We start from the raw sequence: 24,237 nt of genomic DNA on the forward strand, positions 1-24,237 counted from the left end.
ATTTGTATTTGACCTGTACGTAGACTTCAGTTTGAAGTCTGTTTTAATGTAAAACTGAATGTTTGCCTAAAGCATGTGAAATAGCAAAGCTTAATTTTTAAGTAAACTGTAATAGAGTATCCAAGCCACTTGTCTTTAAATGAATATAAAAACTGTTATGTATGTATTTGATTGACATTGGACACAAATTTTGTACAAAATGTTTTTACATAGCGATAAGGCAGTGTAGTTATTTTAATGAAAAAATATATATAATACTGGATTTTGGCTAAATACCTCAATTAGAGTAACCAATGGTGCAGTTCCATTTAAAAAAAAAAATAAACTTTTCATGCACATGGGACTTAGTAGCAACTTGATTTGTTTTATATCCTGTTTCTAAAATACAGAAAACTGATGCTGCAAAATTTATTTCAATACCATTTTTGTGTGCATCTAATTAATCTGTTAGTACCTTTTTTGCTTATCACAACTGCATAGAAATAGCCCTACAGTTTTAAAGTTCTGTATCTTCTTATAAATGTACAGATGGCAGACAGCTGATTTGTAGTGTTAAAAGGTAGACACTATCAGTACTTTTAGGCCCTGAACGTAATGTTCTGCTAAATGTGGCAATGCCACTAAAATGAATATCCTCATGAAAGTTTGTTTACTGTTCTCACCCTTTCCTTTAAAATTATATGTATTGTACTAGATTTTTGTCTCCTTCCTCCCCGGAACATTTTTCTGTAGTATCTGCTTTTCTTGTGAATAGTATAGAGAAGATTTCCAGAAAATACTATATGGATGGTAAAACACAAACTGGCGTACTACCATTCTGTTTTTGTTTTAATTACATGGTAGTGGACTTTAACACTAAAGGGTAGTATAAGAAAACTAAGGTTTTGGGTTTTTTTTTCTTCAAGACAGTTTATTTTGTTGCAGTCAGTTTAAGTTTTAGTACAGCCATGTGCCAACTTTTTTTTAAAGGCAAAATGTGGTGATTAAGCCACAAATGATAAGTGCACTCACTACTTTTATTAGCTAAAACTATTTTTTTAAAACGAATTTCAAGCTGGTACTCATTTTTAAAATACTCATTTAATGCATCTTAAGTAAACACTTCTACAAAAAGATGACTTCTACAAATAGAAGAAAAGCTCCTGCTCATTCAGAATAGGGCAGCAGCACAGATACATATGGAAGCAGAGGCTATTCAGGCAATTGGGTGCTGGCAGTCTAATGCAAACCGAACATATGTAAGACTGCAGATGGAAAATCAACATTAATCAGTTGTGTTCTCATTTCAGATATGGGACAGCCGGCTATACACACACGGGTGTGGATCTGTGGGCACAGTATTGTTTTGGGTGCATAGGCACGCATCCAGGTTGCCCGAGGGCTCCCAGCTGGGATTCGGTGGTGAAGCATTACTCAGTTGGCACGCACGGAGGGGCATGTTATGGGATCAACTGATACCGCTGTTGTATGCTGTGTGGGCACATCAGCAGCCACCGGATATATTGGTGATACACCTGGGAGAAAATGATCTGGAAACACTTAAAGGGGTGGAGTTAATGCTTCGAACAAGGAGGGACCTGGTGCAGATCCTGGGAATTTTTCTAGGCGTTAACGTTGTCTGGTCGAATATGCTTCAGCAAAGGGTCTGGCCGGGAGCCATGAGCCCTGCCAGGGTGGACAAAACCAGGAAGTATGTGAACAGGGAAGTGGCCAAATTCTTACTGCCCTTGAGGGGGACAGTAATTTCACATCCTGGCATACTCTGTGGGGCACCCGAGTTATTTTGGGAGGATGGGGTGCACCTGTCAGGCTCAGGTGTTGACATATTTTTGGCTGATATAAAAGAGGGCATTGGGACATGTTTGGGAACCTAGCTGAATGTGGGGAGGAGGCAGCCAAACTAATGGCTGGTGCCTCCTTGTGGTGGATGTTCAGTGCAGGTACTCCATAAATTAAGGCACAAAAGAATAGCTAAATGGCTTGGAAAAGGAATTAAGGAGAGGGGCTTGGTAATTGAGCAAGCTGGGGGCAATTAGGGACTCCTCTGATTTGGTATGGCAAGCAGCCAACACTGTCCCCCCCATCATTATAGTCCATCTTAACCACTCCTACAGGGGGTGGTGGTTAGTAAGGTCCTGGCAAAGGAATTGCTTGAGAGACCTGGAGGAAAAGGGGGTGGAGCTGGTGGAAGCCCCTCCAGAATTGGTGGTTCCTGGCAGTGAATCTGCTGGAGGGACATGAATGGTAAAAGCACTTCCCCCTGCCCAATTATGGGGGCTTCACCTGCACTGCACATTTTATCTGCTGGGTTAGTCCTAGACATCTAATAAAGTTGCAGCCTGATTAAACCCATATCTAATGTCTCCTGTCTTTCTTTTGCAATAGCCAGACAATCACCACCCTGCACTTTGAGGAGGGGGTGGGAGGAGAGGGCAATGCTTTCAGGCTTGGGGAAGGAGAGGAGATGTAAAACTGCTAGAAAAGTAGTCAGTGTGGTGGATGACTCACCACCTAGAAATGAGGGGTTTAAAAAGGTCAGCCTGGGCCTGGACCCTCCCCTCCTCACTGGGAGCAGGTTAGGCAGTACCCACCCTCCCTATTTAGGTCAGAAATCTGCTAGGTGATTAGCTATATCTGCTGTGGGCATTACTGTAGCTGCCTCCTTGAGGGGGCTGGTAAGGAATTTTTCCCTTACCATCATATTGGCCAGGTGCAGTGGGTTTTTTTTTTTTTGCCTTCCTCACAGCAGGTTCAGGTCAGCTCTGTTCCTGCATAGTATGACAGGCGGTAGGCCATATATCGCAACTTTTTAAATGTACAGTGGATGTTCAGTGCAGGTACTCCGTAAATTAAGGCACAAAAGAACAGATAAGTGGCTTGGAAAAGGAATCAAGGAGAGGTCCTTGGTAATTGAGCAAGTTGGGGACTCCTGTGCTTGACACAGCAGGGAGCCCACCCCCCATCCTTATACCTCCTATAGGGGGTGGGGGTCCAGGGTCAGTAAGGTCTGGGCAAGGGAATTACTGGAGGGACCTGGATAAAATGTGGGGAGAGCTGGTGGAAGATATCCCCCCCCCAAAAAAAATGGCTGGAATTGGAGGTTACTAGCAGTGGATCTGTTGGAGGGCCATGAATGGAAAGGTGGAGGGGCTGGTAAAAGTGCTCTCTCTCCCCCCACCCCCCTTAATTCTGGGGGTTTCACCTGCACTGCACATTTTATCCACCAGGTTAGTCCTAGACATCTAATAATAAAATTGTAGCCTGATTAAACCCCTAGCTAATGTCTCCTGTCATTCTTTTAGCATAGCCAGACAATTATAGGTATTGTGCTAGATTTTGTCTTCTCCCCACCCTAGAACATTTTTCTGTATGAGTTATGTTCAGTAACTCAATTATTGAAGCACAAATGCATCAACTTTCCTTGTGCCCAGTCTTGTGAAGATTTCCAGAAAATACTATATGGACGGTAAAACAAACTCTGGCATACTACCCTGTGTTGTGTTTTAGTGTTGAAGTCCACTACCACCTAAGAGTAATACAAGAAAACTTGGTTGGGGGGGGAGGGGTTCTCCTTCAAGACAGTTTATTTCTGTTGCAGCCAGTTTAGGTTTTTAGTACAGCCAAGGGACAAATTTTTAAAGGCAAAATGTGATTAAGCCACAAATGACAAGTAGCTAAAACTATTTCTAAAAAAAAAAAAAAAAAAACTAATTTCAAGCTGCTGTTCATTTTTAAAATACTCTTTTAATGCATCTTAAGTAAGTAAAACACTTCTATATAAAAAAAGACTTCTAAAAATAGAAGAAAAGTTCCTTCACTTTGTTTTACTGTATCTAGTATAGTTACAAAAAGCTTTTCCTGCCAGAATATCAAACTATTTAATATATTAGTGAAGAACTAAGCTACTGTATGGCACGTGTCACGTCGTCATGCAGGGGCAATGCTTCTGAAGAAAAATACTCAATTTCCTTTCTTCATTAAACTTTAGACAGTGAGATTGGCATATAGAAACAACTGTATGACAATGCACACATTCAGATGTGGTTTTTCTCATGTGTATATAATGAAAGGGATAGGATACAGAGGGACCTAGACAAATTAGAGGATTGAGCCAAAAGAAATCTGATGAGGTTCAACAAGGACAAGTGCAGAGTCCTGCACTTAGGACGGAAGAACCCCAGGCACCGCTAGAGACTAGGGACCGAATGGCTCGGCAGCAGTTCTGCAGAGAAGGACCTAGGGGTTACCGTGGACGAGAAACTGGATATGAGTCAACAGTGTGCCCTTGCCAAGAAGGCCAATGGCATTTTGGGATGTATAGGTAGGGGCATTGCCAGCAGATTGAGGGACGTGATCATTCCCCTCTATTCAACATTGGTGAGGCCTCATCTGGAGCACTGTGTCCAGTTTTGGGCCCCACACTACAAGAAGGATGTGGAAAAATTGGAAAACATCCAGCAGAGGGCAACAAAAAATGATTAGGGGACTGGAACACATGACTTATGTTTAGCCTGCAGAAGAGAAGAATGAGGGGGGATTTGATAGCTGCTTTCAACTACCTGAAAGGGGGTTCCAAAGAGGCTGGATCTAGACTGTTCTCAGTGGTAGCTGATGACAGAACAAGGAGTAATGGTCTCAAGTTGCAGTGGGGGAGGTTTAGGTTGGCTATTAGGAAAAACTTTTTCACTAGGAGGGTGGTGAAACACTGGAATGCGTTACCTAGGGAGGTGGTGGAATCTCCTTCCTTAGATATTTTTAAGGTCAGGCTTGACAAAGCCCTGGCTGGGATGATTTACTTGGGGATTGGTCCTGCTTTGAGCAGGGGGTTGGACTAGATGACCTCCTGAGGTCCCTTCCAACCCTGATATTCTATGAAAGAATTTATCCAAACTTGCCTAACAACTGGCCAAATGTTTATCACCTGTAAATTAAACAATGCTCTTTGATGTGGATTTAAGGCAGTTATCTTCAAATTCAAGCTTCTTACAACAAACTGTCTCAGGAGGGACATCTCATTTGATCTATAAATAATATAGCCTCCTGAGGCAATTTTGAAAAAACATTGGGCAAGACCTGCTGGCATGAGTTAAAGCTGTAATTCCTCTCTACAGGTATCCCTTCTGGCTGAAACAGTTTTGCCCTGAATTGGCTTAAATGCAGTTAGAGAGCTAAGCCCAGATGCTATTTTGACTCTTAACTTCAGAAACAGAAGTTCAAACCAATTTTGAATACGGTTTTGGGTTAATCAAATATACAAACCTAGAACTTTATTTTTTTTAAACAAGAGTCTGCTGTCTGAGAACAGGAACTAACTCATTTTACTTTTACTTGACTCAGCTCATTGCACATTAAGCAGTGGCGGGCTGGTGTCTGGCTTGTTGGAAAAGACGTGTGCCCCTTTAAGAGCTAGAGAGTCAGGGACCAACTTGATGCTGCAGTTGCAGACCAGGTCAGTGTGGGGCTGCTGATCCATTTCCCACCCACACCCCAGGTGACTGGAAGAGAGGGAGCACTGTAGGTCCATGCTACTGGAAGAAAAACCCTGTTTTACCTGAGACAAGGTGGACTTGGTCAAGGCAGCATTTCTGGTAGCTGCTTTTTTTTTTAAAAGCTTTTAGGATCAGTGTGCTAGTACCTGGATCCTGTAGGGATTCTTCCAGAAAGAGCTTTGAATCGAGGGATATAGAGTGGGAGGGGCAATTAGTTATATTAACCAGGAGGAAGTGAAAGACAGATGAAGGAGGCTGAGGTGAATCCACTATTCTACAGGAGGTTGGCAAGCCTGGGATCTTCCCTGTGTGAGGGCATACAAGACTATAAGACCATGTAGGGATGGGCCCCTCTTTATTCACTGTTCTAGAAATTCCCTCACATCATACCAGTTTGCTACAGTTTCAAGATAGGGCCTGACAAAGTTGTGATGCCCAGCTTATGAATTTGGTTCCCACTCATCCAGGATCTAGACGCAACAGCAGTGGCCCAGCTGGGAATGGGGGTTAGGACAATTCAGGCAATTGGGCATTGCTATTCTGAAGCATGCAGAATAGGGGAAAAATCAGTACTTCCTCTGTATTTTCAGTCCAGATGCTGGCAGACAGTGATGTGGCTCTGCAGGCACAGTATTATTTACTGGGTGCAGAGGTGGGCTTTGAGGTTGGCTGGAGGTTTGCAGCTAGGCCTCAGTGGTGAAGCAGTCCTGAGCTGGCACGGGAGGAGGGGCATGTTATAGGATCAGCTGATGCCACTTCTGTACACTATGGTGTCCTGTGAGCAGGCATCAGATATAATTGTGGCTCACCTTGAGGAAGATAATGTGGGACTGTGTAAACAGCTATACTTAATGGTCAGAGTTCAGAGGGACTTGGGGGTTGATCCTGGAACTTTTACCAGGAGTAAAAATTGTATGGTCAGATATGCTGCAACGCAGGGTGTGGGAGGGAGCCGCCAAGACCCTGAAAGGCAGGTGGCCAAATTCATGGATGTCATAGGAGGGTCAGTCTTTTTGCATCCAGGCATAGTATATGGGGCACCAGAATTATTCAGGGAAGATGGGGCCCACCTGTCAGACTTGGGAGCTGAGAAGTTTTTGGCTGATATTAAAGGGGGCATTAGGAGATGTCTGGGCACCTGGTTAAGTGTGGGGGGGCAGCCAAGCTAATTGCTGGTGCCTCTCCTAGCAGATGCCCACTGTAGGTATTCCATGGGAAAGGGCTACAGTGATCAGATAAAATGCATTGGTAAAGGATTTAAAGGAGCGGGGCATGAGGGGGGGTTTGAGGCTCCTATGACTGGTATAGCAGGGAGCCAGCCCTCACCCTTCTCTATAGTCTCCCTTAACCCTCATTTGAGGAGGGGGAAGGGTGAGGTCCCTGCTGTGGGTTGGCTGGGGACCAGGGTAGGTAAGGGGGAGAGCTGACAGAAGCCCCCAGCTATATATTGAAATGATTATGGAATTATCCGCACTGTACACTTCTATCGGCCAGGTACTCCCAGATTTTTAAGAAAAAAGTTGTGGCCTAACTAAACCATGCTGCGTGTCTCTTGTCCTCTTTTTGGCGTAGCTGGACAATAAGCACTGCCATTCAGTTTTAGCTAGCTTATTCAATACATACACTGGTTTTTTGAGTGCTAGGTTGCTCACTGGAACACAAATTGTTTATCTAAGTGATCAGACAGCTTTTTGGGCATGGCAACACTGAAAGGGGAAGAGATTTGGCACTTTTTTTCTCTTTTAGTGAGAGGCAAAAATTGGTATGTCATTAAATATTTAATACATTTATTTATATCAAAAATACATGTATTTTAAATTCTACAAAAAGTTAATGTAAACAAACTTTCTATACCGCTGTTTCCTTACTACATAATCTTAAGAAATCTTCAAAGCAGAAGACCACTCTAATAGCAAATAAATGCATTATATATTAGATTCAAGCATCTTCAAACAACCACATAGGGGGAAGGGGAAAAGGAACGAAACCACATAACCTGTCACATTTCATGTAGGAGATTAGACCTTGGTTAAAAAAGATTTAGATGCGGTTAGTAAATTACAGTAGCAAATATAAAGTGCTGTGCCTTACATTTTTAAAGCTGAAGTTTTTTGTATACTTGTGTACCTTTTTTAAAATGGTGAAATAAAGTTTTCTTCTTGATTTATGGTTGGAACTAGACCAGTCTCCAATTCCTTCTGCTTCTGGAGGAGACCCTGAAATAATGAGTACAAAGTAAATGCTCTTCCTTCTCCACAAAATAGGAACAGTGGCAAGCCTCTATTTTATTTCTTATTCATACTGCTAAGGCTATTTAACCATTTTAAAATATGTAATTATAAAAAAGACATGATAAGTCAAGCACTCAAAGAAGGAAAAATGCCCCACTAAGACTGCAGGTGCTGTTTTACTTCAGTTTCGTTTTGCACATGGAACGTGGGAGTCTTGCCTTCCGTCTGCAGGAAGTCTGTGGCAGAGCAAGGAGTGGACCCTAGCTCTGACTCCCAGAACAGTGCCTCAAACAAAAGAAATGTCCTCTGTTCTTTGAGCTCAACTTCACAGTCTACATCTGAATGAGGTAGGAATCCTACAGTACAAACAGTACATGATTATGTTATTAAATACTGCAGCTGTTCTAACAAGTTTTTGGTTTGTAATTTCCTCTGGCTTTAAAAAACAGAAAAAGCACATTTTAGCATAGGTTTTAAGTAAAGTTGGATCCCAGAACATTTGAATTCTACCAATAATTGGTAGGAATAATAGGCTATTTTTTTCTCTGTGCATCATTCCTTGGAAGAAGATGAGGCACACATACATATGTTATCCTTGGCTTAGATGTGCAAGGCAACAGGAAGAATTGGAAATCAAGACTCTTGGGATCTATTCCTGCCTCTGGAGGGGCATCTGAGCTCTAATAGCTAAAAAGTGAGCACAGTTAAAGATTTTAAATGCTTATTCTGAAGAGTGGTGTGGGTAAAGCAGCACAAGTTGAGGCAGTAACACTAAAAATATGGAGATTCTAGCCCTTGCTACGGCTCCTTTATATGGCTCCAGCTGCACTTGCGGCTGGTGTGGTCCCGGAGCTACTCCCCAGGGGAAGGGCAGTGTACTGCTAACATTTTGTAGTACTGTAGTGGCAAGGGGCCCTAGTGGTGGACTAGGACCCCACGGGACTAGCTGCTGAACAAAAAGATGGTCCCTGTGCTCAAAGAGCTTATGTAAGTCTTTTGCTCCTGTACACCTTCACCATAAGCCCTAACATAGAGGTAGGCTGGAGGCAGGAATGGAAGTGGCAAAACTTGTCTGTGCTTGGCAATTCCAAGGTGCAGCAAGGCCCATAGGTATGATGTTAGACTGTCATATATTTAGGCATGGCAAGATTAGATTTTTATTGGTACAATGTTGGTTTTGCCATACACGCACAAACTGATGAAAAAATATTTCCATCAGCAGTAACACATTTACAGACAAAGAAAAATGCCGCTTAAGGACTTAGTTTGATTTAAAGATGTTTATTTTGCATGTTTTGACATATAATGTTGACAATTAGTGTGTTAAGTTAAAAAGCTTTAACTTTTTGAAGCTGTCTATCATTAATTGTACAAGTCCTGCCCCCCCAATATCCCACAACTGTGATTTTAAAAATGCTTAAAACCCACAAATTTGCACTACTGTGAAAATTTTAGTAGATTAGAAAAGATTAATAATAAACATTGATAGTGTTGCAGTAGCCTCAAGGTTGCCAGAACTTACATTAGAGGCTGCACAGACCCTGGAAGGAGCTCAGAAAGTGGAAAGGTGGCCTAATGGCTCTTTTGCCCCTCACTTCCTACACCAGGGCTGCACCTTGAATGCTGTGACCATTGAGACTTTGCACAACAGCTGGTCCCTCAGTTCTGTTCTTATATTTGTAAGAAATGACCCTGTGCAACCTCTCAATAAGAGGGAAAGAAAGATACTTGCAGTCTTCCTAAAACATATTTTTTGAGATCTTGCTCAGAAACAGGAGCTAAGGTACAGACTTACTATCAGTCACTGGACTGGAAAGGAGGTGACCAGAACTCAGTGAGGGTTTTTTTGTTTGCTTTGCTGCCTGCCTACAACACCTTTCCCTGGTAATTAAGTTTGAGTGAAACATGGGTGTCAGATCTTGCTACACCTGTGATGGAGAAAATGGAGCACTGCTTCATCATAGTTGGAAGAGGAGGGGAAGAGATCTCTGCTTTTGGGGAGGAAGCTGTACTCATTCCCCTATTCACCCCTCTCCCATTTTTTAAAAAAATTCCTGCCTTTCCTAGGCCAAGGATACCACTGCTCCTGTATTATTCCCTGCCGTCGGGATCTCTAACTCTGGGTCTGGGAGCATGTTTGGTGGGTGTTTTGTGGAACTCCAGTATGCTTGTTGCAGATGGCACATAAAGCAAATTTAGCAGCAAGCATCTCGTGAGTTCTACTGCCCATGGGCAAATTGCAGTTTTCAGAAGCTAAACATTCAGCGAAATTGGGTTGGATTTTCATGGACAGCAAAAAGCACCTGTCTGACCCTCAGCCAAATCCTCAGTTTTAAAGATTCTTTAAAGTACTAGAAAATTTTAGTTTGGTTTAAATAATTTTTTTTCTTGGTGACAAAAATAAGGCTATGTCTATACTACCTCTTATGTCAGTATAACTTACGTCGCTCAGGGGTGTGGGAAAAAAACACACCCCTGAGTGACATAAGTTACACTCATATAACCACCAGTGTGGACAGCTTTATGTTGGCAGGAGAGCATCTTCTGTCCACATAGCTACCACTGCTCATTGGGGGTGGTTTAATTGTGTCGATGGGAGAGCGCTCTCCCATCAGCATAGAGCAGCTACACAAGAGATCTTACAGCGGCGCAGTTGCTCTGGTACATCTGTGCTGCTATAAGCTCTCTAGTGTAGACAGAGCCTAAATTATCCTCTGAACTACAGAAATACGATTAGAGCCAAAAGTAGTTAAACAAGGAGTTTCTCAGATCTGAATGGTGCATATAAAAGACAGATGCAAACAACTGCTCTGGGCAGGAGGATAGTAGAGATTATCCAACAGTTAAATGTCCTAAATGCAGTAAGTGGCTGCTGGGATCATAGAATATCAGGGTTGGAAGGGACCTCAGGTGGTCATCTAGTCCAACCCCCTGCTCAAAGCAGGACCAATCCCCAATTTTTGCCCCATATCCCTAAATGGCCCCCTCAAGGATTGAACTCACAACCCTGGGTTTAGCAGGCCAATGCTCAAACCACTCAGCTCCCACCCCCTTTCGGGATGACTCACCAAAAGACTCCAAAAGTCCATTCTTTGCTTGAACTAAGGTTTATTGAAAGAAAAACCTTTTAATCAATCTTTTGTCTTTCACAACAGAGACAGATGATATTCAGCAGGTAGGAAAACTTCCCTATTTCACCCCTCTATGCTAAACCTGAAATCACTGATATCACCACCGTAAAGCACTAACACCAAACTTCTTTGCTAAGCTCACCTAGAACAAACTGCAGGAATGCTCAGCTTCAGTCTCCAAACTTGAACACCATTTTGCAAATATGGTATAGCTAGAGGAATATTCAAAAGTGGTGGATCTTTGGCAAGCATTTCCATGAGCTCAGAGAAGCCCAGCCAAATGGAATTGGATGATGTAATGGATCCAGCTATATAGACCGTTCCTAATTACAATCTCCCAAGTGTACATGCCACCTAAGGACTGGTGATTTTGGAATCCCAGCTAGCTCATTCAGAATTGGACAATAAGGACGACTGCCACGTTTGTCTTCCTCATATTTTGCAGGGGCATTGTGTGGGGAAGGGGGTATATCTGGTACTGGTATACCAATGTGCAGGGACAGAAGCAGGTCTCTCTAGAAGCACAGTAATTATTATAAAGATATTGTAACTGTTTATAGTTCTGCTGGAATGCTTGCAGACTTTCTCCCTCTAGCTGCTTTACCCAAGGTATCTGTCTTGCTTCTATAGCTGTAATGCTTTGGTGAAAGAAGTGGCACTAGTCAAAACTGCAAATTAATTACTTCTGCCAATAAATTACTGGTAGAACCTGCTTATCTTTTGGTTAGACCACTGCTGCACCAAATAATATGACACTACATTAGGAAATATTCTCATTAGGAAAATAATGCAAACCAGGTCAGAGAGTTGAAGTTCCACTAGCAATTGTTCCTGCTTTCATAGCATGAATTAATTTTTAATGGCAGAATGGGAGTGCAATCTGAAAACAACCTGATACTGAATGAAATAAAGTGACACCAACACTGTTTGCAAAGGCCAGTTTTCTGTAGTTTAGTAGTTCAAACTGATGTTTAAAGTTCAGAATGAAAGGCTTTAATGCTATGCCTATGAATGGCTCCATACTGTCACACCAAAAATGTTCTGTGTGAAAGATATGCAAATGTGTAGGGTATTAAAATGTGAGCTATTTTAGGAGTTTTGTTATAGTATGCACTTTGCACTCCCACCTACACATGCCAGGTCATTTAGCAGAGAAAAACCGTGAAGCATTTGTGCTGGTCATCCAAGTCTACTACCTCAATTGGCCTGGCCACGCAGAAAGACGAAGTAGAGAGAGTGTTCTCACTGAGATGCACAAATACCCCCACCTCCTGGGCACATGTGCCAGTGTTACCAATACCTGGTCTTGCTGCTTCCCTTTCCTACTGGTCTCTGTTCCGATGAGTTCCCCTTTCCTCACAATTCCTTTGACTGTTCCTTAAAGAACCCCAAAATGTCTTTCTTTCTGTAGCCAGACAAGGTCTCACTGTTTCCAGCTGCAGTGAGCATATTTGCTTTGAATCACATTCTATTATCCACTAAATCACTTCTGTTTTACTAACTAGATGCACAGCAACATCATCTCAGTAGTATCTTGATCCCTATCCAAAAAAAGTATGTAGCCTTCAGAGTCATCAGTTGATGTTTTATGTGTAGTGTCAGTACTATCAAATACTTTTAACTTTTCACAAAAAAAGAAACAGATCTCATTCAAATTGTTTTTATTAAACCTTGTGGAGATATGTCATTACCATTAATTTACTAGAGGTAACAGAGCAAACACTACATACCTTATACAAATGTGCACATGCTTTTCTTTTGAACAAATTAACTTATATAATATTCTGTTAAGCCACTTCTTATTTTTATACATACACCGGGAATCCAAAAACAGACTTCAGTGTTGACAAAAGAAAACCTAATTTAGGGAAGGTGTTTTATAACAATTCATACTTCAAATTAATGAAGTAAAATATTTTTCATAGCTGCTATATGATTGCCAGCCCTGTTAAGTCTTTTGCTGTGAGTGGATAGCTACACCTTCACAGCCTCACCCACCAGCTGTGGGAATGTTATTCCCTTAAGATAGGGTCCTGATGCGCTGTGAAAAAATTATTCCACTTTTATCCCAGAGCTGAATCATCTCCCTTCCCCAGGAAGACCACTTTCTTAGGTCCTCAACTATCTCAACGCTAGGAAAAGAAAGAGGCTAAAGAAACACCAGGGCAAAAAAGTAGGATGAAAGAAAGGGATAGAATCGAGAATAGGGCTCAAAGATGGGAAATGATTATGAAAATACAAAACTTTAAAATGTTCATTACAGATTTAGCTCATACTGTACCTGGCGTAAGTCTGATAGTCCTTTGAGGATTGCCTGTTGTCGGTCTCTGTTTTTCACTACATTAGGATTAAGAAGTGGATCTCTCACATGATCAGAGCTAAAAATCTGTCGTGGTGTATGGCAAGAATCTAAAGATAAGTATAAATCAAATTAATTATACTAAGTAATTGTTTCAATTTTACTTTAATTTCTTCCAAGTAGTCTTTATGTAGGCTTTGCAGATTTTTTTTAAAATAATTAACAGAAAATATCCATGTTTATTTTTAAGCATGTTTTTTCTATTTCTGTAGATTTAACTCTTCACAGTGGCAGGAAATTATGGGGAGATCAGACAACTAGGGGTTAGACAATAATTGTTAATGCCAATAGATGCTGAGATTCAAAAAAGTTAAAGCTGCATAACCATTAAAACACAAATTGTCAATATTACATGTCAAAATATACAAAGTAAATATCCTTAAAACAAACTAAGTCCTTAAGAAGCATTTTTTTTTTAAACTTTGCCTATCTGTAAATTTTGGTTACCATTAGAGCTGTCAAGTGATTAAAAAAATTAATCACAATTAATCGTGCGATTAATCACATTGTTATACAATAATAGAATACCATTTCTTTAAATATTTTTGGATGTTTTCTACATTTTCAATATATTGATTTCAATTACAACACAGAATACAAAGTGTACGGTGCTCACTTTATATTTATTTTTGATTTACAAATACTTGCACTGTAAAAAACAAAAGAAATAGCATTTTCAATTCACCTAAACTAAATACTGTAGTGCAATCTCTTTATCATGAAAGTTGAACTTACAAATGTCAAATTATGTACAAAAAAAACCCGCATTCAAAAATAAAACAATGTAAAACTTTAGAGCTTACAAGTCCACTCAGTCCTATTTTGCTTACATTTGCAGGAGATAAAGCTGCCCGCTTCTTGTTTACATCACCTGAAAGTGAGAACAGGCGTTCGCATGGCACTGTTGTAACTGGTGTTGCAAGATATTTACATGCCAGATGCGCTAAAGATTCATATGTCCCTTCATGCTTCAACCACCATTCCAGAGGACATGCATCCATGCTGATAACCGGTTCTGCTCGATAACAATTCAAAGCAGAGTGGACCGATGCATATTCGTTTTCACCATCTGAGTCAGATGCCACCAGCAGAAGGTTGATTTTCTGTGTTGGTGGTTTGGGTTCTGTAGTTTCCGCATCTGAGTGTTGCTCTTTTAAGAGTTCTGACAGCATGCTCCACACCTTGTCCCTCTCAGATTTTGGACGGCACTTTAGATTCTTAAACCTTGGGTCGAGTGCTGTAGCTATTTTTAGAAATCTCACATTGGAACTTTCTTTGCCTTTTGTCAAATCTGCAGTGTTTGTAAATCTAACAACATGTGCTGGGTCATCATCCGAGACTGCTATAACATGAAATATATGGCAGAATGCAGGTAAAACAGAGCAGGGGTCATACAATTCTCCCCCAAGGAGTTCAGTCACAAATTTAATTAACGCACTATTTTTTTAATGAACATCAGCAGCATGGAAGCATGAAGGGGCATATGAATGTTGAGCATATCTGGCACGCAAATACCTTGCAACGCCGGCTACAAAAGTGCCATGCTAACGCCTATTCTCACTTTCAGATGACGTAAATAAGAAGCAGGCAGCAGTATCTCCCGTAAAAGTAAACAAACTTGTTTGTCTTAGCAATTGGCTGAACAAGAAGTAGGCCTGAGTAGACTTGTAGGCTCTAAAGTTTTTGTTTTGTTTTTGAATGCAGTTATGTAACAATAACAAGAATCTACCTTTATAAATTGCACTTTCATGATAAAGAGATTGCACTACAGTACTTGTAGGCAGTGAATTGAAAAATATGATTTCTTTTATCATTTTTACAGTACAAATATTTAAAAAAAATTAAGTGAGCACTGTAAACTTTGTAATCTGTGTTGTAATAGAAATAAATATATTTGAAAATGTAGAAAAACACCCAAAAATATTTAATAAATTACAATTGGTACTCTATTGTTTCAGAGTGCAATTAATCACGATTAATTTTTTTTAATCACAGTTAATTTTTTGAGTGAATTGCATGAGTTAACTGCGATTAATTGACAGCCGTAGTTACTACTGATGAAAATACTTTTTCACTGGTTTGTGTGTGTGGTGAAACTGATGTTAATGGATATTTACCAAAAATCTAATCCTTCCAAGCCTATCTTTATAGCTTGTAGAGAGCCAGTTTTCCTTCCCTGCCAGATTTTTTATCACTAAAACTATTTCACAAGTGAAACCGTATTTCAGTTCCTAAAAAAATTCGAATATATTTATATACATATGTATTACCTAATAAAATACAGTGATGCCTCATCACAATATATTGCTAATAAAAAGAACAAGTTAACTTTATTTTCTTAAACACTATTGACTAGTGGCCTACCAAGTACAAGCTCTCTGTGTAATACTGCGCCACAACTGATAAGTCTCAGGCATTTATAAGGACAAATGTCAGAGACTTCAGTGTACTATTTACATCAGGTATTCAAACAACTCTAAATCACTAAAACCCCTCCCTCCTGCCATCTTAATATCAGTTTACAATATGTTTCAGTACCATTAAACTGTCGATATTGTGGATCATGTGTTGAAGGTCTAGTCATTGGTGCATCTGGATCAAGGTAATAAATTTCATTTGTTCGCACATAGGGAATGAAATGAGAAGAGGGTGGCCGTTCAGGTTCAATAACTGGAGAAGATGATTTCCTCTGTTGCATGTCTGTGTTAATATTCTTCCCTCTTCCACTATTGCCATTCTGAATTGGGAAATTACAAGTATTTATCTGCCTTTGTTGTACTTGGTGTAATCTGCTTTTAACTGCTGGAACAGGTGGTGATTCAGATCTGTGCAAAATAATTTTAGTTAGACCAAAATTTTCAAGCAATATGCTTCATTTTATTAATACTCCTAAAACCTAATGAAATATTGTTTAATATATCTTTTAACAAAATCTAAAATTATGGTTTTCCCTCCCCTATGTGCTTAATGTGCACTAGAAACATTTAGTGGGCCCTCTGATTCACTCTTTTTGCGCAAAGTGGCCAGAAACTCAATGGATTTTGCTAATTAGGAATTCCCAGATGACAAAGAATCAGCATGACGACTCTGTGCTACTTCTCTTGTCACTCCAGGATAGGCTGCATGGGCTGATGAAAGGGAGAATCTGCACAGCTCTGGTTATTCCCACCTGCCAAAATGGTCACTTGGGACCAAAGAGCAGTCTGAAGGCATGGCCAGACCTGAGAATCAGGCCATGAATATTCTATTTCTATTAGCTTGCAGACAATTGTGGGCTCTTCTTTCCTAGACTGACTAGCATCCTATAATTTTCCTTCTATAGTATTTGACACTTATTTTAAACATTTAACAAAAATATCTTTTTTTCTAGAATTAGCCATTTGCTCGTCATTCTCTCTGTACCTGAAAACAAGCTCTATGCAATTTATATAAGCAATACATATTATTTAAATCTGTGCTAGTTCTTTTAAGGATAAAATGCATTCTACACACTTTTTTATGAAGGCAAATGCAAATGAATGTGCTAGGCAAAAATATATATATTACAAAAGGTTATGTTCCCTGTCCAAGTGACAGAAAGGAAAACAGTAGGTCCTGTTCTTAAATAACTAAAGTTGCCCTCATTTTGGGACACATTCTTCTGTCTAATATATGCCTTAAATGTCCAGCACAGTTTTCCCAAGTACAGTACTCTCTGAAATGTTTTTCACTTGAGAATGATATATATATAAACTTTTATTTAAAAAATTGTATATTTTTAGTAAAAAGTAAAAATTGCACTAAAACATATCTAATTTCTCATTCTTAATTTCCTTGTAATAACTGATACAGAATACAGACCTACCTTTCTTCATTCAAATGACTCCACTGAGATTGTTCTCCCTAGAATAAGATCAAAAGTAAAAAAAAAAAAATCTGAATTTTTTATAATATATATTTTATTTTGTAAGACAAAATGATTTTTTTCCTTCTAAAGTTCCTAAAGCAGTGTTAGATCTGAATTCAGGTGAAATATACTTATCTAAGCCTTTACTCAAAGAGATACTATTATAAACATTGCAGACCAAATTCATTGCTGATGTAATTCTCTGAAGACAACTTACACCTCCATGAAGTTAAATGTGCAGAGTAAGTTTTGGATTTCCAGAGCTGATGCAAAAGGTAAGAAGAACCAGGAACATTAAGGTTTGTAATGCTAGTAATGATTCGGAGGCAGGGTGTGTACAGGTTTTTTGTGACTTAGGGGGACACCCTTGAGATCATGACACTCCCTGACCAAGTTCTGCCATTAGGGGAAACCTTACTAACCCATAAAAGGACATGTTCTGGCCACTAGACATTGACCAGCTGCAAACATGCCCCTCTGCCCCGCACAGCTCCCTGTGGCAGCAGTTTGCCATTCCTAGCCAATGGGATCTGCAGGAAGGGGTGGGCCACAGGGATGTGCTGGCTGCCGCTTCCCACAGCTACCATTGGCCAGGAATGGCAAACCATGGCCAGTGGGAGCTGCGGGGGGCCGTGCCAGCGGACAGTCAACATCAGCAAAATGTTTCGAGGCCCGTAATCAGATTACCCCGATGGGCCACGTGCGACCCACAGGTTGCCCACCACAGCACTAGAGGTACCACTGACAGCTACTCCTAGAGAAATTAAGGGTTAAAATTTCAAGCCTCAGAATCAGTTTGAGTCTAATAGGGTGTCCATAGGAGTGGTACCCTGGAAGAGTGATTAAGCAAGAATTCCTTCCTCAACTCTTGTGAAGCCAAGGAAGCAGCTGAGATCTCTGCTAACACTGTTGCATCAAAGCAAGTGAGACATAACACCTAATCAGCAACTCAGAAAAAAGGCTGGCATCCTAACAGGGAAACACAAAAATAAAATCTCTAGGGGAGGAAAAGGGTGTAAAAATGAACAATTCTCCATGGTATAAAACAGGATTATGGAAATACACACACACACACACACACCCCACACATTTTATATATATATAGGTGGAAAAGTACCTACAGGTTATTGGAACAATCAGAAACACCAGGGTATAGGACTTGATGCAGTACCTTTTATGGCTGGATCCATACTACCCAAAGCTTCAGGCTGAGCACTATTATTAAATGTAGGTCCCTTTTTCCAGACACAAGGGAAAACTGTTTTTTTTTCTTATAAATGAAAAATATTAATTTATATACAGTTTATTAGACTTTTGAACAAGCAATTTATACCTTACTTTAATTTATTTTGTATTTTCACTCAAAGGCCAACTTTCCTGAAAATCAACTGCAAAACTCAGTTGTAATAACTGCCATTGTCGTTGACTAACGTACGTGAAAAACTGTCTTCAGTTTCGCAATTCTATCCTCCACATTCATTTAAGACACATACATGAATACCTACGGAATTCACAGATTACTTATTGTGCCCACAGCCTTTGAAGTAGTGCATTTCTAGCATTCATTTTCAGCCAAACAAATAAATGGCTTCTTGGCTGGCTACACAGAATTACAGAGGTCACTTTATCTCTGGATACATTTTTCACTGGAAAGTAGACCTGGTGTGAAGGGAAGAAATGAGGCACAATGTCAGTGCTGGGAGGTGAGCGGTATCAGCAGTATTTTCTTTAAAGCGTGGAAAGATACGATTTTTTTCAGCCATGGGCTACTGATGATGTGTGTTTAGTGGAATGAAAGAAGGAAGAAAAGGTGCAATTATAAAGTATGTACTTTGCTGTCATAAATTCTCTCACAAGTCAACAATGGCTTTTTTGGTTGTTTGTGAAAATTAACATTGTTCTCCTATATGTTTTCCTGCCTTTGATGGACAAAGAGGGTCAAGTCAGTTTCATAATTTCAATCTCCAAGAGTAGGATACACAGGCTTGTATCTTGCTGCCAATCAGATTCCCTCTTTACACAAAGAATAAATGACAACTAAATAACAGGGAATAAATACACAGAAGAGGGTTATGGTGACATCAAAATCCAGGTGAGTGAAATCTGAATGTATTATGTCACTAGAATACCTACATTACTGAACTAAGTTCTGGAGTTTCACCAATGATCTAGCCCAGACACAAATGAGATATTAAGTGAGCCAAGGTTATGATGAAAAATTTTTGCTGTTATACACCAAATCATTACCTTTGTTACTGCATGTCCCTTACTCTTTGTATTCGTTTCCTGGTGAGATGAAGGAGACCTTTCTGGAGAGACTTCTTTCTTTTGACAGAGTTTGCCAGGAGTATTTCTTTCTACCAATTGAAGCAGCTCTATCTGTCGTCTTACTTTCTTTTCCTCCCTTTGCTTCTGTAGCCGTCTAGGGTATCTTTCTGATGCTGGAATATACCTTTTCCCAGGTTTGTTTATGTTCCAGTCAGGTCTCTTTCCATATTTTTCCATAGGATTTGTTTGTTTCTCCTTTCTTGCAAATTGATTATATAAATCAGTGTAACTGCCATTATTCTCTTTTTCTGATATTTTCTTTTTATCTGGATACTGCATTTCTTTCTTGCATTTTTTGATGTTAAATTTCTCTTTATATTCTATGGAAATATCTGGAGATGTACAGTCCACAGTTCTTCTTTCTACAACTGGCTCAGTGCACGTTTCAGTTCTGATGTACGCTCTGGTGTCAAAGTAATCTAAAAACAAAAGTATCGCTTTTATATTTTTCTAAGCAGGCCACGTGACTTCTTTGATTTATATTTCAGTATTTAGACTATAAATGCATTACTACTCACTTCATTCAAAACATCGATTGCTACAATATTGGCATACTTTTTTATTCCTTCTGATGTTTCAGAGTAAACCGCACAGGGGAGAACCAATATAGTGACCAGATAAACTCAGTCCATGTTTAAAAACATGGGGAACAAAATGTAAGAAAACTTAAAATATAAATGAAATGAAACTACATTGTCTTGATATATAGATTCATCTTGTATTGTGATAGACCAATGATGAACAACAACATGAAGCTTTTATATGAATATTTAAGGTGCATCTTGTTCATAGTTTGTCAGATCTTATTCACCATTTTAAGTGCTACTGAGTGTAACAGGCATTCCCTATCTGGTTTCTTTTTTCTCTTCTCCAACAGAGGTTCTGAATTAGGAGCTGACTCAGTAACCTGTCACTTGGATCCCCACCAATATAGGTTAATTGGGATCTAAGTGGAAGACCAATTAACAAATAGAGTCACAGCTGAAGGGCTAATTAGAGGGAAAAGCAATCCTAGCAGCTGGGAGCAGATACATAGAGAGGAAGGAAACCCTGGAAAAGGTGGAGGTGCAGAACTTGCAGGAAGACAGCTGGTTGTTCTTAGCACTGCTTCCTTTTCCCTTAGCAATAAGAGGGGAGCTGACTAGGACTTGTACATATGTAAATAGTACTACAGATAGTGGCCTGATAGAATGCTATAATAAAGATCAGTGGTGGGGAAGGTGGCTGGAGTGAGTCTGGACTGTACCTAAGGCAAGATGGGGGACCAGGGGACCACCCTGCAACATACTTGGGGGCTTCTCCAGGACCCATATCCCTCATCTGTGCAGGAAGCCAAAGAGCAAGCCGGCACAAGTGTCAATGGTCTGGGAAATAGAAGAAATCCTGAAATGGATCATAGAATAGTAAAAGGAACTGCAGTAATCCATACAGTTTTTTCAACAGTCCTAGCAACCAGAGCAGCAGGCCCAGATGGTGTGGCAGGCAGACCAACAGAAAGTTCTCCAGGACTTTATCAAGGAACAGATGGCCGTACAGCATGGGATACTGCAGAAACTGGTGAGTCCTGTGACCGGGGTTAACAATAGAGGCCAGGGAACTGGACATTGTGAAGTGGCTCCAAAAAATGACTTTGAGGCCTTTCACCAAATTTTTGAGAGGGTGGCTTTAAGTTCTGGTTCTTTAAGTTTGCAAGTGGCTCCTTGCAAAGCCCAAGCATCCCTAAGTGAAGAACATGCCATTGCAGATAGGATGGTTCTGTTGTCAGAAAGATCCGAACAGAAATTTAGGATGGCAAAAAGCAAAGAGGCTGTCAAGACTGGGCTACTAGCTGGTTGTTACCCCCAGAGAGCCAGGAGGTGGAGGAAGTGATGGATGTCTGATCGTAGAATAGTTCTTGCAAGGTCTTCCTGCGGTGGGGAGTATATGGTTGCACTGGCACCAATCCTCGACATCAGACAGTGTGGGGAAGCTGACTGAAAAATTCTTAGAGGCCGAGCTACCCAGAAAGACAGTCCATCTCTTGCTGGGACAGGAGATGAGAAAGAAGTTGGTAGATGCTCAGCCAGGAAAAGGGACTGAGAGAAGCCCAAAGGGCCCTCATACTCTGCCAGAGAGGGATGGTGTGTTACCAATGTCGGTGGCCAGGACCCATAGAGAGTGTTCGCATATGGACTGCAAGTTGGTGAGGTTTTGTTCTGTGAGACATGATGAAACTCCAGCAGATGTTAGCAGAGAGGGCAGTAAGGTTAGAATGTATACATGGGGAAATACCACTACCCCCCTTCAAATAACCTTGTGACACCCTCCCAACTCCCTTTTGGGCCAGGACCCCCAATTTGAGAAATGCTAGTCTTCCCCTGCCCGTGAAATCTGTATAGTATAGGGTAAAAGCACACACAAGACCAGATTCCACAGTTTGGGACACGTTTTTCATGGCTGTGAATTTGGTAGGGATCCACCTACGAAGCATTGCAAACCCTTTCCAAAGCACCCTGTGGCTAGTTGCACAGTGGGATAGCTACCCACAGTGAACTGCTCTCTCTGTCAATGCAAAAGGTGCTGTTGTGGATATGCTTCACTGACACAAGGACCATAGTGTGGACATGCAACAGCGGTTTAATACAGCAGTGGCTGTACGTCGTCATAACTTGCACTGACAAAACTCTCTAATGTAGACAAGGCCTTAGTTTCCCTATTGCTGCTATTTTATTTACTCTTGATACTCTAATCTGTCTAAGCAGTCACTTCTAGTTTTACTCGGTGCTGTATAAACAAGATTTGCCTCTACTGATAGCCTGAGCTAATGAAGGAGCTATTCCACTTTTTTTCTTAAAGAATATGATACCCTACTAAATCATATTATTTTTTTGGAATGTATACCTGTCTGCACAGCAGTATCTTTCCGAGGAGAGGTTACAGTTTTTACATCTTGATGCATCTTACTGCTCACTTCATCAGAACAATGATCATGATTTACATTTGAAAGGCCACATATTTTATCACCTAAAAAGTAAGAAACCAGTGACTTAAACAATTTTCTATTAATGTCTATATAAATCACACTATCAAGTTGACCCTATCCCTGTAGTTTAATAATTAGACCTTCTGGGTTCTCGTCCTGACTCTGCAATTGGCTCACAGTGACACCTTGGCCACATCTCTTACCCTTTCTGGGGAAGATCTTCTAAAGAAATTACAGGATTTAGGAGTGCAAGTCCCTCTGAAAGCCAAAACAGTTGTACTTGTGCTCCTCAGTACTCCTGAAAATCTCCATCTGTGTCTTTCTTCCATTATAAAAGATGGATAATGCTGCTTGGTGTTTGAGGCTTGATTAACATTATATATGTTTAACTTTTTGAGATACTTGACTAAAAGGATAGAAGTTTTGTTCAGTTTCTGAAGCCAAAGAGCAATGTCTAGACTGACAGGATGTTTTTTCTCAAAAATAGGATCCACAGCTCATGCAAACCCTCCAAAAATAAAATGAAATATATTAAAGTTGGTACTTGCCGCTGCCGCCACCACCACCACCAAGATTCTTCTGCAGTTTTGAAATGTCATGTCCTTTTTGAGCCAACTGTCGAATACGTTGTTCCTGTTTTAATCTCTGTGCCTGTTCTTGTGCTCTCTGCATTGTCTGATAGAGCTCATTTGTTTTAAGAGTCATGATTTCCTATCATAAAAAGGGAGACAAATGCATGAGATCATTTAGTCGGAGAATAAAATAAACAGGGCTGCATAATCTCCTTATAAGTTTACATCTATTCATGATTTTTTCTATTTGGGTATTTTTTAAGTTAGTAAAAGAAATAACAGCGATGCAAAGATCTTTATGTGAGGCTAATGGAGAGCGTAGCGCCAGCACTGTAGCAGCATAAAGAGCTAGACTACGTTGTGATCCCCCTGTATCATGTGACTTGAAGGGAAGCAAAGAAGCAGGTATTAGAAAACTGTGTACCCTATACTTATGGAAGAGAAACAGCAAGTCCTCCCCAAGCAGAGATGCTTCTTCACACTTTTAAGGCTCTGTGGGTTAAAGGTGCAGGAAATGAAGCCAAGTAACAGCTCCTTTCAACACATTACATACTTCAGAGTGGAAAGAAGTGCCAGAGTCTGGTCTCCTCTGTGGCTCTTAGTGCATGTTGGTAAACGGAGGGGAGCATCTGATGGCAATAAGTTTCCCGAAGGAGCTGTGCTGCTTGAGGGAGGTGAGTCCAGTAACGCAATGCAGTGAAGCAGGTCTTCTGTACAGGATCTCACTCCCCAAGACCTATAGGGATGCCTCTGATTTCCGTACAGAATCTGGAGCCTTATGTGGCTTGAGATATAACTGCACAATGCCTTCCTTGAACCCCACAACATCTCTTCCAAAGAGGAGAATAACTCAAGTTATGTTGCTCAAAACATCAGCTAAATCATTTATCTTAATTTTATTCCTTCCACACATTTGTCCATAGAAGATAAGGATGGGGCCCCTAGAACACAAAGTTTGAATCCACCAAGCGGTCAGAAGGCTTCTGCCACCGGAAGATTGAAATAAAATTTATATGGAGTGTTGGGTGGTGTTCACAAAAAGTATTCTAGTACCTCCAAAACGGGTCATTGATTTTTTGACATGACATTACTAAAATTTATTCTGGGGGGAAATAAACTTCAGCCTTGACAGGAAACATCTAGTCAAGCACATTACATGACATTTGTGAGGTCTCTCAGAAGCATCAAGCTACTCACCAATACTCCAGGTTAGGTATTCTCAGACGGTATTGGAGTTCAAAGCAATTTTTGCTGTTTTAACTAAAAATTTTAAAAATGC

General features: G+C 40.4%; 2 protein-coding genes across 13 annotated transcripts in view; one reads left to right on the forward strand and one right to left on the reverse strand.

Annotated features, from left to right (window-relative positions):
- Window positions 1-7,459, forward strand: part of TASOR (transcription activation suppressor) — a 59,750-nt gene extending 52,291 nt beyond the window's left edge. Inside the window, exon 25 of one of the 2 annotated variants that reach the window (XR_012159801.1) lies at window positions 1,290-1,359. Coding sequence is in view for 1 of the 2 variants with exons in the window: in XM_073351513.1 (XP_073207614.1) it covers window positions 1,290-1,357 (68 nt within the window). In the remaining variant the exon portion in view is untranslated. Of the gene's footprint in view, window positions 1-1,289 lie in introns of both variants that reach the window. The other variant, XM_073351513.1, reaches the window with a different exon arrangement.
- Window positions 1-24,237, reverse strand: part of CCDC66 (coiled-coil domain containing 66) — an 82,276-nt gene that overhangs the window by 35,631 nt on the left and 22,408 nt on the right. For 10 of the 11 annotated variants that reach the window (XR_012159810.1, XR_012159807.1, XR_012159806.1 and 7 more), the window contains 7 exons: window positions 22,935-23,097; window positions 22,305-22,427; window positions 19,344-19,843; window positions 17,055-17,092; window positions 15,749-16,035; window positions 13,133-13,260; window positions 7,617-7,705 (listed from right to left, as the gene is read on the reverse strand). Coding sequence is in view for 1 of the 11 variants with exons in the window: in XM_073351517.1 (XP_073207618.1) it covers window positions 7,622-7,705; window positions 13,133-13,260; window positions 15,749-16,035; window positions 17,055-17,092; window positions 19,344-19,843; window positions 22,305-22,427; window positions 22,935-23,097 (1,323 nt within the window). In the remaining 10 variants the exon portion in view is untranslated. The remainder of the gene's footprint in view (window positions 1-7,616; window positions 7,706-13,132; window positions 13,261-15,748; window positions 16,036-17,054; window positions 17,093-19,343; window positions 19,844-22,304; window positions 22,428-22,934; window positions 23,098-24,237) is intronic. The other variant, XR_012159808.1, reaches the window with a different exon arrangement.

Source organism: Lepidochelys kempii, chromosome 7, assembly GCF_965140265.1.
Source record: "Lepidochelys kempii isolate rLepKem1 chromosome 7, rLepKem1.hap2, whole genome shotgun sequence".
Taxonomy (NCBI): Eukaryota; Metazoa; Chordata; order Testudines; family Cheloniidae; genus Lepidochelys; species Lepidochelys kempii.